This window comes from Tremella mesenterica (genome assembly GCF_000271645.1).
Source record: "Tremella mesenterica DSM 1558 unplaced genomic scaffold TREMEscaffold_2, whole genome shotgun sequence".
Lineage (NCBI taxonomy): Eukaryota > Fungi > Basidiomycota > Tremellomycetes > Tremellales > Tremellaceae > Tremella > Tremella mesenterica.
Window position 1 is genome coordinate 291,859 of NW_006711226.1, and position 13,985 is coordinate 305,843.

The window sequence follows — 13,985 nt, forward strand, 5'->3', positions numbered from 1 at the left end:
GAGATAGAGGATAGAGTCGAGGTTCGCCATCGTCGTCATGGCCACGGTGTGTTGGCTGGCAGCTACTTACTTACCACCATTCAACTCACAACCACAAAGTATGCACAGGTTCTGATAGCTATGCTCTGCTATACAGTATGCTTGAGCAGAGCTGCAGGGCTGTCTATGCATGCTATATGCACTGGTCAACAAGACGAACGTGCTGCTAAGTATATCTTGTTCCATCCACCTCGTCCCGTGCCTGAGCTGATGAACACTACCACAACGTCATTTCGTCCCTTCACCTTCTCCTCTTCCCTTGTTCTCCTTTTTACAACCCCTGCCGACAATCTCTTGTGTATATATTCCTCCACTTTTGTAACCCAGAAAGCCTCAACATCGTCCATCTGACCTCACAGCTATGACTCATGTCCATAATCCCTCGGAACATAACTTACGACCGAACACCAAAAAGAAGGGACAAACATGACCAGTCTAGCTTACCTCAACGCCATCCATCCAGATTTAGCATTTCACGTAAATGATGATCGACCTCCTCCCTCCAGCCATGCAACCTCTTCTTCTTCTTCTTCCTCTCGTTCCTCTCATTCATCCCATTCGAATCATACCGCTCGGTCCATCACTTCCCGTCCTCGGTCGATGGACCTGGAAGGTGGGGATGTTGTTGAGACTGAGGACATAAGGTCGGAGGATGCGCAAGAAGAAGACATGGAACATTTGCAGGATGAGCTTGAGAATGCAAAACGGGAGGATGAGAAGTATGATGAAGAACAACGAAAGTCAAGGAGAGGAAGTGAGAGACGGTCCATCGATTATGGGATAACTCGGACTACATCTCCAATTGATATCGACAATGGAAGGCTACAAACGAAGATGCCACGTACGGTAACTATCAACGAGCCTTTCAAATCATCTACGGATCAGTACCCTTATACCACGTCAAAAGAAGGATCAAATTATAATCGAAGTAACACCTGGACTACCGTAACATCCCTCATTCCCTTCATAGGTGAAAAGCGAAGCGACAAAGAATATCAAGGTATTTTACCCACCCTCGTCAAATGGTTATTCGGTCACAAGGAAACATCTGGTGTTGAGAACAATGAAGAAGATCCAGATTATGTCCCACCGAAATATCGTTGGACCCCCATCCTATCTGGTTTATTACAACCGTTCTCCATTCTCCTCGAAATTCCCGGATTGACAGAACATTGGTATGTCCGTACAGTCGACGATCATCCTGTGGTGTATCAATCCAATCCCGTCATCCTCGATGTGGGCTTAGCGATCTCCATGGCATGTGGTGTAGTGGCCAATGTCGCTCTCATTTCTCGATTCCTCGAACGAAGAGTTTACACAAGTACCGTGGTCACCATCGTCGGTCTGACTCTACATGACATCATCAACGTTGTGGCGATCACGATCTTTGGTGTTGTCCATCGAACAGATGATGGTTTCACTTATTCCGAAGCGTTTTGGTTATGCGTCTGTTCGACAGCAGCGAGTATGTTCACCAACGCTACTTTGGTATACGATTTGATCAAAACGAAAGATTTCCGGAAATCCGGTTCGGGATTGACTGCCAAACAAAGAAGTCTGGTGATTATAGTAATGATTTTACTTGTCTATCTCGCCTTGGGAGCTTTATGTTTCAATTTTCTCATACCGGAAATAACATTTCAAGATTCGCTTTATTTCGTAGTGGTCAGTCTTGAGACTGTGGGATATGGAGATATAACCCCTTCTCATGTGGGAGCGAAGATATTTTTACTCTTTTACGCTCCTATTGGTATCTTAAATCTAGCAGTTACAGTTGGAACCGCAAGAGATACAATGGTAGAATCTTGGAATGCGGCATATAGGAGAAGGAGACATGAAATGATCAAAAGGCATAAAATAAGGAAACAACAAAGACAAGAAGAAAATATACGTAGGGTTGCTATTGAACAACAACTTGAAGCTATAGGTGCTCCTGTGTATATCAACAGAGGTGGAGTCCGAGCCGCTGCCAGAGGAAAGAGGCTCAATGTCAAGGCTTTGTCGGAGGATCAACTTAATGCTGCGGAGACTCAAGCTATGGAGGAGATAGCTAGTAAACAGTCTTCAGCATCAGTTCATGAAGCTTCTCTCCTTGCATTGGGTGGATCATATGGCATGACAGGTGGAATGGGCGGGAATGGGAATGGGACTTCAGTGACAAAGTTGGCCTTAGGTCCAGATTTAAAAGCGGAAGGTCAGACGAGCGAGATGGAATCTGAAGGACGTCAAAAAGCTTTGGCAGATGCTGCTAGATTGCAAGAAGAATTGACAGCCCAATCGTTGCTTAGTGAAGAGGGATATCGCGAGTTTCAAGAACGTATGGCGAGGGAAGAGAGGATGGAGAATTGGATCAAGGTGGGTGTAAGCTGATATTCCCAAGCAAACGAATTTCGAACGCTCGATCCCTTTGCTTCTTTCCGTACTGGAGTGATTGCGAGTTACCGCCAGCTGACACAAAGTTCGCTTTCGCCCTAGCCATGTTCATCATTTTCTGGCTGGTTGGAGCTACCGTCTTCGCAGCTACCGAAAATTGGTCATACTTCCTCGCGTTTTATTTCTGTTTCGTTACTTTTACCACCATCGGGTACGGTGAAATATCACCGCACACTCCTGCTGGGCGAGCGTTCTTTATCATTTGGGCTGTGAGTGCGCCTTCTTTCGTATCGTCACTCTTCTGCTCTCAAATCCCCACCTCCCCTCCTTGGTTGTCGGTTTTTCAAGATACAAACGGGAGTAACATTCCGTGTGACCGATATCTGAAGTGGATGTATACGGCGGTCAAGTGGCACAAAAGGGGCTTGCACGGGCAGAAGAGGTGGTAGCAAATAAGAATTGGTCGAAGGAGAATCTGGACAACTGGAGTACGATAGCTCATGAGCAAGGGGAAGAGGGGGGGAGATGTTTCCGAAAAGTAAAGCTCATGTCAGATCCTGGGAGTAGCAACTGTGACCCTTCTCATCGCTGTCCTAACTGAAGCTTATGCGAATCGATATAAATCCGTCGTGAGACATCGAGATCCTGGACGAACATTAGATCTTGTCAATCATTTGGTTCATCCTGATCCTTCTCATATTTCATTAACTTCCCTGCCATCTGATCCTATTCATTCATCTGGTCAATCTGTCCCTATCAATCGATCTAATCAAAACCTCACCTCCGATCCCTCCGTCCAACCACCCGATCCATCTCATCTTACTCTAACTGATCCTTCCCAACCCTCCGATCCATCCCACACATCTCACCCCATGCATCACTCCCATCTAAACCCTTTCCATCACCCCCACCCTCACCCACTCGAAGTATCATATCAAATCTTATCCCTCGTACGTCAATGGCATCTCATCATCACGGCCGAACGACTTTCAGCCGGACATGACCTTCTCTCTTTGCCTAATAATCCTCTCTACCAACTCCGTGAGGACCTACTCCGTCGATTGATGGACGATCAATCTCTCACTCAACCTCAAAGACGTCAAGTGGAAGAAGATGAAGAAGCCAAGAAAATGTTATTATGGACTGGATACGAGAAAGCCGTAGCGGGTGTTGTAAGCTTAGCTGAGGAATCTATCAAAGTACATGAATTGAGGGAAAAGGGGAGAAAAGGTTTGATAAGACTTAGTGGACCTAGGTTATGGGGTAAACATGGTGAACATTTTAAATCGTCCAAACATTCCAAACTCTCTGTCTCTCCTAAATCTTTTCAACCGTATGGTTCTTCCACTTCCCCCTCCCCATTGGGTAGCACAACGCACACCGAAGTCGGGTCATCTCGGCTGACCAAGTCGATAGGACTGACAAGAGATGAGAAAGGAAGATTACCGATTATTGAAGAGAAACAATAGGGAATATAGAATCGAACTCTCAACCTGATTTACACGCACCCTTCGTCCAGGATGGAAATGGTCTGGAGGGTGAGTTGGGAGTGGAGAAGAGGGATAAACAAGTGGAAATGAAGGTGAATCTGAATAGACGGTTTAGTGGGTAATTAGGATTTTTTGTATTTCTACTTTGTTGTATCTTCATATTGTCATGTTGCATACGTTCTGGTATCATATACATGGTACATGGACGAACAAGCTTTAAAGTTTGACAAGTAAACGATTGTCGTCCATTCCATCATTGAGCAAGGAACATGTCCGAACTCCCACACTCACGTCACTTTCAACCTTTCTCGTTCCCGAACTTCCTCATAGAAAGTTTCACTGACTTGTGTATCTGTTTACCCGGTCTACAGTTCGATGGTGTAGATTTAGAGTACGAGTGAGAGTAAGTGAGAGTATTTGGGTTCTATGGGTTCGATAACGATTACTTATTTTAGGGACGTTCCTATCAAGACTTTACCGTCGGTCATACTCTTTCTTTTCGTCATTGACCGACGGCCGAAGGTCTCGCCGTATTTATCGGAGAATCGACACGTATTCGTATGATACTGATTTATTCCATTCAAATTGAATATATATAGTACTATTTCATGCAACTATCATCTCTTTCTTGTATTGATCCACCTTTCCACCTTCCCACCTTTCCACCTTTGTCTTGTGCATAATTTCAAAAGCAAAATACAACCAAGTGAAAACATGTCGAAAGTCGTCCTTATAACTGGATCAACAACGGGTATAGGAGCAAGTACAGCTCGATTATTATCTTCAAAAGGTTATAAAGTTGTCGTTTCAGGTAGAAGGGAAGATAAAGGTGAAGAAGTGAGTTTAATATCATCTTTTCTTTTAAACACATCAACACATCATGTTTTTATCTTTCTTTGACGTACCAACATATCATATCAACCATACGAATACTAGGTTTACTTCATCGACTGAGGAAGGGTTCATCATAGAAAGAGACAAGAAAGTTTTATAGGTCTTTTTTTGATATCAATACGTGTGTTGGGAGTAGGGTGGTGGATCTGTGTGTGACACACTGATAAGTTATAGGTGGTAGAAAGTATAAAATCATCAGGAGGACAAGCTATTTTCTTCAAAGTCGACGTTAATTCAGAAGATCAAGTTAAAGAATTGATTAAATTAACAATTGAACATTATGGTAGATTAGATGCGGCTGTTAATAATGCTGCTTGTGCTTTAGATGATAAGATTTTTGGGGAAAGTAGTACGGATAAATTTAGAGAAATGATAGAAACGAATGTTTTAGGTGTTTTTTGGTGTATGCAACAAGAGGTGAGTTTGAGTTATGAAATGATGGGTGGGTGTGTAGGTGTGTAGATGGTGTATGACTCAGGTTTATCGAGGAGGTTGCTCGTGATGGGTGATAAACGAGAGGAAGAAAGTTGGAGGTGATCATTGAGATGAAGATGAAGATGGAAAAGGAGATGAAGATGGATAAGGAGATATAGCTGATGGTATCAGATCAAAGCGATGTTGAATAATGGAGGAGGAAGTATCGTCAATTTAACTTCGATGGCTGGGTTGAATGGCATTCCATTGACTTCTACTTATTCAGCTACCAAACATGCTGTGAGTTGAAAGACATTCGTATTTGACAAAACTTCCTTCCTTCGTTGATTGAGAGACATGACTATGTGTTGTTGGTATCGTGAGGATGAATGTGATGGTGGTGGTGATAGTTATGGTGGGTCTAAAAGTCAAGGTGGTGACACCGTTGAGGTGCTGTTCATCAATATGACCCCATCTCCAAACAAGAATCAACACTCATACTGACTCCAGGTCGTCGGCCTGACCAAATCAGCCGCTCTCGACTACGCGACCCAAAACATCCGAATCAACGCCGTAGCCCCCGGTGCCATCCGCACAGAGATCCTCAATTACGCCATTGAGAGTGGAGCATATCCCCTCGAAGCTATAGAAGGTATGTTCCCCATGAAACGTTTGGGTGAACCGGAAGAAGTGGCACAAGGGATAGCGTTCTTACTTGAGAATACGTATACTACCGGGACTGTGTTGAGCATTGATGGAGGTTTCAATGCGAAGTAGACACGTAGATGTCTGGATGTATCTTGATTTGCTTCGTGCGTTGGAAGTTGATGTTGGCGGAGAAAGAAGTACTGACGAGTAAGCTGAGTGAGGTCAGATAGGATTGTTAGGGCTAAAGATGGTAGGCTATGTGTGACATGTCAGTGAATCGCACCTATAAGTGGGCATTTTGAGTCGAGCTGCAGGTGACCGGTCAATGAGCAACGCAGTGGAAGTGAGGAAGATAGACACATCGATCAGGTTCGTGCATGCAATCCAGACAAATGAGAAAGAAACTATTGTGGCGGACGGAATCTGAACGTTAGCTTGGACGAGAACTCTGAGAGCTCAAACTCACCCAGGAGGCATTTGACCAGGAGGGAAAGGTGGTGGTCCACCAGGGAAACCAGGAGGAGGTCTGAAGCCGGGAGGCATCCTTCCCTAGTCAGCGACTCGCACCATTTCTGACCGCATGAGAGAGGACTACTGACCCGACGGGAGGAGGCATACCAGGTGGTAGTCCACCAGGGAATCCAGGAGGCATACCTGGAGGCATACCGGGCATACCTGGTGGGAAACCTGGAGGTGGTCTGGCATATGGCATAGGTCGAGCGGCCATTGCCACGCCTGCAAGTCAGCATGTGACGTCCCCAGTTTGTAAAACCATGATCAACTTGTAAGACCACGAATGACGATGAGTATGACAGGGATTCGTTTTCATCGCACGTGTAGCCGAATGGAAGATCGTACCGCCAGCGTCACCGTTGCTGTCGACACAGTGCAAGATGGGATCAGATTGGCGTGTCACCCTTTGGCCCGGATGAAGAGAATGGAAAGATCACCGGAGAGATACGTTCGGTTCATGGAAGAGATGACCTGAATGGAGAAAATGAAAATTTAAGACTTACCCGCTCCCAGAGGCATCCCACGTCCAGCTGGCATACCTCGTCCTGGACCAGCAGCTACCGTCTTATCCTCTTGTGGTGCAGGTGGAGGACCCTCAACTGTTACCGAGACTATTGTTTCGCCGCGAAGAATGACCAATCCGAGTGTACGTTTTTGTTGGACTGTAGGAGTGGGTTCGTTCGGAGGAGCGTCTTTTGCTTTTTTGCCCTGCGTGTGAGTTCGCGAAGTTACGAGTTACCGTGAATGGGCCAAAATTGCCCGGCTGAGAGGGGACAGGGCGGAAGGGAGAATGATATGACTCACTTTGACCGTTCTAAATTCTTCACATTCAGCCAGGACGAAATTCATATGTTTGTCATATGCCAACATTTGACCGACTAAAGATCTTCCGTCGTTTCTATGTGTCAGTGGGAACTCGAGTCGCCTCACCATATTACCTCACTGACAACCCCACGGTCAACGCCACTTTCGTCAACCGGAAAGGCTGCGAAGTGGACGATTGTGTAAGGGACATATTGTAAGGGCTTTGGAGGAGGATAAAGAGAGCTGGAGAGGAAAAGGAGTTCCTGCCAAAGTCAAAACGAAGGATAAAAAGAAGAAATGAGAGGAAAACAACACATACAAAACGACCTTTAATCTGTAATTGATCAAAGTGACCATTTTTGAATGTTTACCTTTCGGAGCTATCCATCAGTTATGTTTCATCATCGCAGAAAAGATCACTAACGAGGCTGTTGGTGTTGGTATCATATTGATATTCGAAAAAAAAAAATGGCGTCAGCTTACATCCCCATTTCATTTCTCTCTTAAATTTCCCTAGAATCCCATCTTCAGAAACAATCCTGAATGGCATGTTAGTACACTTATGGCACGAAATCCCTCCCCCGATCCAATGTGGACAAAAGTCCAATCTAGTCTCTGACACCATTGGTCACTGTGACTGTGATTCCCACTCCACGGGAAAGCAGAAAAAATAAGATCCCTGTCCATTTGATCTCTTCTTCCTTTTTTTAAGAAATAGCCGCCTGGCTCCATGAACGATTATTGGCACCCTCTAGATTCCCCGGGAGAGGTCACATTTTGATCTTTTCACCTCGGAAAATCTTTTCTCCCCAGGTCGCTTCCCTCATCCTTCTGTGTCCGACGATTTCCCCCCATGCCTCGTCTTCGATGTCCCGTTGTCCAAGTGATATTCCTCTGAGTTTCCTACATCCTCAAAATTGCATCCTCCATGTCCATCATCAAGAATCCATCTTCCATGTCCATCCTCAATATCAAAAGACCATCAATCCAGAAAATCCACTTGACGAGATTCCCTCTAGAATTATCTAACCAAAATCATATCTCTTCCACTCTGCCCATCCTATGTATCTGTAATCTCTGATAACTTGAAAGACCACCACAAGCCCACTTGTGATCCATAACATGTACCAAAAACCCTCAACAATCCCCTTCTTATCTTTGGCAGAATGATTATCCTGGATCTACCAACTTTTCATCTACTGGTCAAAGTCGCAAAACAGACTTTCTACCCGTCCGATACGTCTTGAGCAACACGGACGAGGTAAATCTTTGTCACCCCGTCCGACGGCTGAGTAAACAAGAGCAGGGTGAATAATGGGAGAAAAGGAAGTAGAAGAAAATTGATGACTCACCATTTTGTTGTGTTGTCGATCCTGTACACTGTCTATAGATAATAGTCTCGACAATAAACTTGGGCGAGTTGATAGAGGTGAATTGTGAGACGGGGTTATACGGCGTTGTGCCCCAACCCGTGTTTGTGGCGTTCAAAGGTGAATAACCCAAAAGAAAGCTTCGTCGGGATTCCCGTTGACCATTCTCTCTTCGCTGAAAGACTGTAAGCTTACTTACTGCTAAGTCAGCTTTATATATATAGCTATACGCTCAGTATATGATCAAAAGTTCAATGTCGGCTCGTATCACTGACATGTCCCAGTAAAAGTGGACGACCATGGTGGAAGAAAGGTATGAAAGATGATTGATTAAATTCCTAAATGCATACAATATCATTTATCTGGGTACAAAATGCAAAAAGCAAAACAATCCAATCATTATTCTATAACCGTAACTCATGCTAAAATGGAAAGAAAATATGTTTTATTTCGTATACCTTCCGACTGTACTAACGATCCAAAACACGATAATGTACCCAAAAACTTCTAATCTCCAAGTGGCCAACTGGGCAGATGAACAGCCAACGGGCATCCCGGTGGGTACTTCTTTGGTGAGTCGGTTATGTAATCACAGATTATGTAATAGTGCCAGCTGAGCAGATAAATAGCCAACGGGCATCCCGGTGGGTACTTTACTGGCGAGTTGATTATGTAATCACAGATCATGTGATATGACCAACTGAGGAGATGAGATAGCGAACGGGCAACCCGGTGGGTATGTATATCGAAACGTTTATTTTCTTTCTGGAGAGTGGGACAGTGTCTTCGTTCCGATTCATATCAAGACGTCGCGTAAGCCCATGTTTTTGTCCCCCTCATATCAAGACGTTGCGTAGGACGATATGTCAAGATGTCAAGATGTGACGTGGGACGATAAGGACTGTAGATATACCAAGATGTGGCGTGGGACAACTCGATCTTTCCTGTATATTGATAGCTTGACGTGACGGTGGTTAAATCTGTCTTTCCGTATGTCAACTTGTGGTGTGAGACATTATGTCTCCGAATATATCAAGGCGTGGCTTGGGACCATCAAATCCCTCCATATACCAAGTGGTGGGGTCGACGACGGTATTCTTCTTCATCAAGATGTTTGAATCCGACTTGATGCTTCCCAAAGTGTTACACTCGAATTGATATCCACAGAGAATGAAATAACCCCAGCCACTCGAATGGAATAAGCGTTGAGTTTTATGATGTCGAACAAGAGATAAATGACGATCGATTCCAATCCACCCGATCATCTTGATAAAGGTCCACCTAATCCAAACGCCCATCTACCAGCTCCTAACCCAGGTAAAGCCGTCCCTGCCCCATTACCCACTGATCCCAATTCCCTTCCATCCCTCCATCCTGGTGGACCCCATCCCCCAAATCCACCTAAACCACCTGGTCCACCGGGGACCATATTCTTTCCTGAGACGTTCTGTGATTTTTCCTTCTCATCCGTACTTTGACGAACTCGATTTTCTTCTGTACCTTGGAGAGGTTTATCTTTCTCCACTAGCTTTTCCCTTGCATTCTGAGGATTCTGAAACTTCTCTCTTTCCTCTAAAGATTTAACATACAGAGATTTATCTTTACTCTCCATTTGCGTAGAGTTTTTCTCTTGAGTATGTTGAGATGCATTCCATTGATTGGAAGAACCCCGGTCTTGTTTGGACGTCCAAGGTCGCCCTTCCTTCGATTCGACGGTCCACTGAGGTTTCACATCAGATGAGAAGGTGACATGATCATATGGATGAGTTTTGAGCCGAGAAAGAGAGGGAAAATAGCTTTCGGTTCGTCTAGGAAAGATTGGTTCTTGGATGGACGTGTGGGATGGTCGAGAATCCTGATTTGATGTTAAAGGTGGTTGAGGATTCGTACTAAGGGATGAAGGTGGTCGTGTATCATCAGTGAAAGCGGAAGGAGGTCGTGGATCATGATTCGTTGTTAAAGGTTGTCGGGGTTCATTCATGGGTAGTGGGCGGGAATCACTTGGATTGGTATTAGGTTGAAGAGCATGGGCTGCATTCAATGGAGGTCGATGATCGTCAATTTTGCCATGTTGTGAAGTGAGAAGCGGTCGGGAATCATGATTTGTAACGGAGGATGATCGAGGATCAGAAGTGGTAGTCGTCGGTAACCATTGGGTCGCTCCAATCGGGATAGGAGGAGGGAGCATATGACCTAATCTCTCTTGTCCAGAATACGAACCACTTTGTCTAGAGGGGTAAACGGGATAAGCTTCTCTAATCTGCGTTCTCGGTGGTGGATAAGGTTGTGGAGTGGGTGGAGTTTCGTATCTATTAGTTGGAGAGAGATTAAATGGAGTAGAGTTGATGAGAAGTTTTGTCGATGTTGAACTTTCTCTCTCTCTTTCAGTACTCTGGGTGCGGAACAAGCCTAGAGCTTTGAGATCATCTTCCAAATCCTTTCCCCTTGCTCCTGTAGGTTTGAGTTCTATATTTCTTCGCTGACGAAGTTCGTTGTTAACTCGAATGGGAATGGTGGGTTGTGCAGACGAAGACAAGAGACCGGATTTCCATTGTGCTTCTCTTCTGAGATGAGATTCGGTTTTGACGGGATCAAGATGATCTTTGTCTCGTTGTAGTAATCGACGTTTGTCTCGATTGATGGTGTCGTGTCGAACTCGAATCTGCTCGGATTGGAGTGAGAAGGTCCGGCGGGTACGATTTTGTTCTTCATCTCGCATACGTTCCATATCTTTAAGATTGGCACTGAGGTCAGAGATCTTGCCAGACATGCGTGACGTAAAAGGTACGAGGTCTCCGACGAAGTATGGGATATGGAAAGGATGGGGAGTTCTGATAACCCTCGACCATACAGAGAATAGGAGGATGAACTTCCGCCATTCGCACGACGTGCAGGATTGTAGGGGGAGGAAGGTCTGATAACGCTTCGGACGCTGAGGATCGGACATCGGATCTCTCTCACTCGGGGGCGAAGCCACACGGGTCATGAGGATTGGGAGAGGACAAGAGAGAGAACACAAGAGGGGATACAGATAAGAGGAGGTAGCAGCGACAATGAGGATCCATGGATGACAGATGGGGACAGAGAAAATGCGGGAAGGCAGAGGTGAGAGTCTGATTTTTGGGTAGATGGTGACAGGCAGAGAAAAACAAAATGATGTGTGATGATGACGTGATCCACCATCCCTTTGACACATGCGCGATAGAAGTAGGAACTCACGCTAATCTAGTATCCAAACACCCGCAAATCTTATTCTTCTTCGTATCCAGTGCCTCGAAGAAGATCAATAGTTCCGGATGTCGGTCGTTCAAGATCAGTTCCATCTGTTTATCCAACGACTCGAGCGCCCTGATTATTAGCTCTACACAGTTCTTTTCGCATATGTTGCCCTCGATACTTCGTGAGGTAGGCGGAGAGGGGAACAGTCTCGGTATCTATGCGAGAGGGGTCATGTGATGGCTGTAGAGAGTGAATGTCCGGGATACGTCATGTAGAAGGTGGGGAAGAGTGACTGCCCGTGATGAATCATTCGGGAGATGAGGAGAGCAGTCATCTCCAAATTTGGTATGTGATAGCTGTAGAAATCGTCACCAGACGTGGAAGCATGGCATTTATCCCAAGTGGGGGGTGTGATAACCTCGGAAAGTGTCATTCTTATTGGATCAGAGACTAGACCTTTTACTCACTCGTCAATCTGCTTGAATCTGGCATCCCGAGCAGCTACGGCTACTTGATCGTCCGGATCGACTGTCTCATCAGTATTAGCTAACATGATAGAGAAGACTCACTTTCTCCTTTACGAAAGTATTTCTTGCGTGTTCGCTGTTTCTTTTCCGGCTGATTGGGTGTGATATCTATCACTCCATTGGGTTCTGTCGAAATGAAAGCGATAGTGTGCCCATTTGGAATATTTTGCTGTGTCTTGTCGACCTCTGTTCCCAGTTCTGACTTCATCTCTGCCCCGGTAGATTGACGTTCCTCACTAAGTGTAGACGTGCTGGGTTCTGCAAGATCGGGTGAAGTGTGAGTTGTAGAAATTGGTAGAGGTTTAGTGCTTTTGTCATTTGAGATAGACCTTCTGGGTGGTTTCTTTCCTCCTTTACTCTTTCTCCCACGGACGGGGCGAGTAGGAATGGCTTCAATATCATTCGTTTCCTCTTTCACCTTCTTGATAGTCTTATCCTCACCGTCTACTTGGGCCTCTTCAGATTTACGTTTTCGTATGATGATCTTGACTGAAGTGTTCCCATTGACTGGCTCTACGCTTCGTCTTCCTTCGAGATCTACTGATCTTGCTGGAATTTCTATTGAAGGTGACATTTCGTGATCACCATTAGGTAAATGAGTGATTGTCGGAATGGTAGGGGATATCGAAGCTGATCCAGAGACTGATCTTGCTTCGGAGATAGAACCAGCGACAGAGGCAGAAATGACAGTCCCATTTTGACCTTGAGCGGCGAGACCAAGATCGCTGAATCTCGAACTCCGTCTAGTGGGGTTTCTAACAGGAGTGACTTCGACTTTCGTGGTGACTTTGGGTTGTCTGGCTGAGGATCTTGTGGAACGTGTGGAAGTGGTCATGACTGAATCAAGAGTGGGTACGGGGGAAGGAGTGAGTCTGTTTCTAGTTGCGTTCCTACGTGGTCTAGTTGTATCCGGCATAGGAATAGCGGCCGACATGATTGGAGAGGTCGTTTGTCGAGGTGTAGGAGATAGTAGAGGGGGTGGTACGCTAGAAAACATCAGCATCATCACACGTAATCGATTGAATGCAAAAGCGGAATAAAGAGAGAAAGAGATAGGGAGATGATGGAACCGGCGGGGAGGGAAAGCAGTAGTAGTGGTGGGTGTCGCGCACGTCCTTTGATACAGGCTCGCCTCAAAGGAAAGGGCAACTATTCCACCCAGACCCCAACTCGCAACCCAAGCCCTTCTCAACGAGACAAATCACCGATAGACCGAGCGCCGAGTCAATTGTCTTTTACAATCAATGAGTTTGAAACTCCGAAACATTACAAACGATATCGTCACTGGTCACTGGCTCATCACTGTACTTTTTTGGGGGGGAATTGGATGGAACAACGATCGAAGTGGGACAAAGAAAGTGTGAGAGAGGGAGTAATTACGTAAAGTTTATTCGGATAGGACCGGTGGTGTGGGCCCCCCCTGAATGGGGGAATTTTCAGGCACGAATGACGGGACGAGATCCGACGGTTCAGGGTTTTGACACAACGGGGAGGTGTGTGTGTCCCTGGCGATCAAAAGTCTTTAGTGCGTTTAGGGGATGAGTGGAGGGGGGGGGGGGGGGGAAGGGGGGATTGGTGTGAGTGATGAGTGACATGTTTTGGTAGGTAATGAGGTAGGGTGGGCAGGTGGATGCATGGGAAATGAATAGCTGGAACGAGTAGGAAGAAAGGATGTAACATACACGAGAATAAAA

The 13,985-nt window shown here is 45.6% G+C and overlaps 4 protein-coding genes across 4 annotated transcripts; 2 read left to right on the plus strand and 2 right to left on the minus strand.

Annotated features, from left to right (window-relative positions):
* Nucleotides 1-465: 465 nt before the first annotated feature.
* TREMEDRAFT_59969 (uncharacterized protein) lies at nucleotides 466-3,881 on the plus strand (the record flags this gene model as incomplete). Its single annotated transcript, XM_007002606.1, has 3 exons — nucleotides 466-2,394; nucleotides 2,499-2,681; nucleotides 2,967-3,881. 3 exons carry the CDS (start codon nucleotides 466-468, stop codon nucleotides 3,879-3,881), a joined length of 3,027 nt encoding a protein of 1,008 aa, XP_007002668.1.
* Nucleotides 3,882-5,021: 1,140 nt separating this feature from the next.
* TREMEDRAFT_27313 (uncharacterized protein) lies at nucleotides 5,022-5,987 on the plus strand (the record flags this gene model as incomplete). Its single annotated transcript, XM_007002276.1, has 3 exons — nucleotides 5,022-5,213; nucleotides 5,403-5,510; nucleotides 5,721-5,987. Coding segments are annotated over 3 exons (567 nt in total), but the record flags the coding sequence as incomplete, so codon positions are not given.
* An 876-nt stretch (nucleotides 5,988-6,863) lies between these two features.
* TREMEDRAFT_27133 (uncharacterized protein) lies at nucleotides 6,864-7,532 on the minus strand (the record flags this gene model as incomplete). Its single annotated transcript, XM_007002243.1, has 3 exons — nucleotides 6,864-7,069; nucleotides 7,172-7,269; nucleotides 7,495-7,532. The coding sequence occupies 3 exons, from the start codon at nucleotides 7,530-7,532 to the stop codon at nucleotides 6,864-6,866; spliced, it is 342 nt and encodes a 113-aa protein (XP_007002305.1).
* A 2,274-nt stretch (nucleotides 7,533-9,806) lies between these two features.
* Nucleotides 9,807-13,225, minus strand: TREMEDRAFT_59972 (uncharacterized protein; the record flags this gene model as incomplete). The annotated part of the gene is made up of 4 exons (XM_007002607.1): nucleotides 9,807-11,289; nucleotides 11,765-11,893; nucleotides 12,232-12,292; nucleotides 12,334-13,225. The coding sequence occupies 4 exons, from the start codon at nucleotides 13,223-13,225 to the stop codon at nucleotides 9,807-9,809; spliced, it is 2,565 nt and encodes an 854-aa protein (XP_007002669.1).
* Between the last annotated feature and the right edge of the window lie 760 nt (nucleotides 13,226-13,985).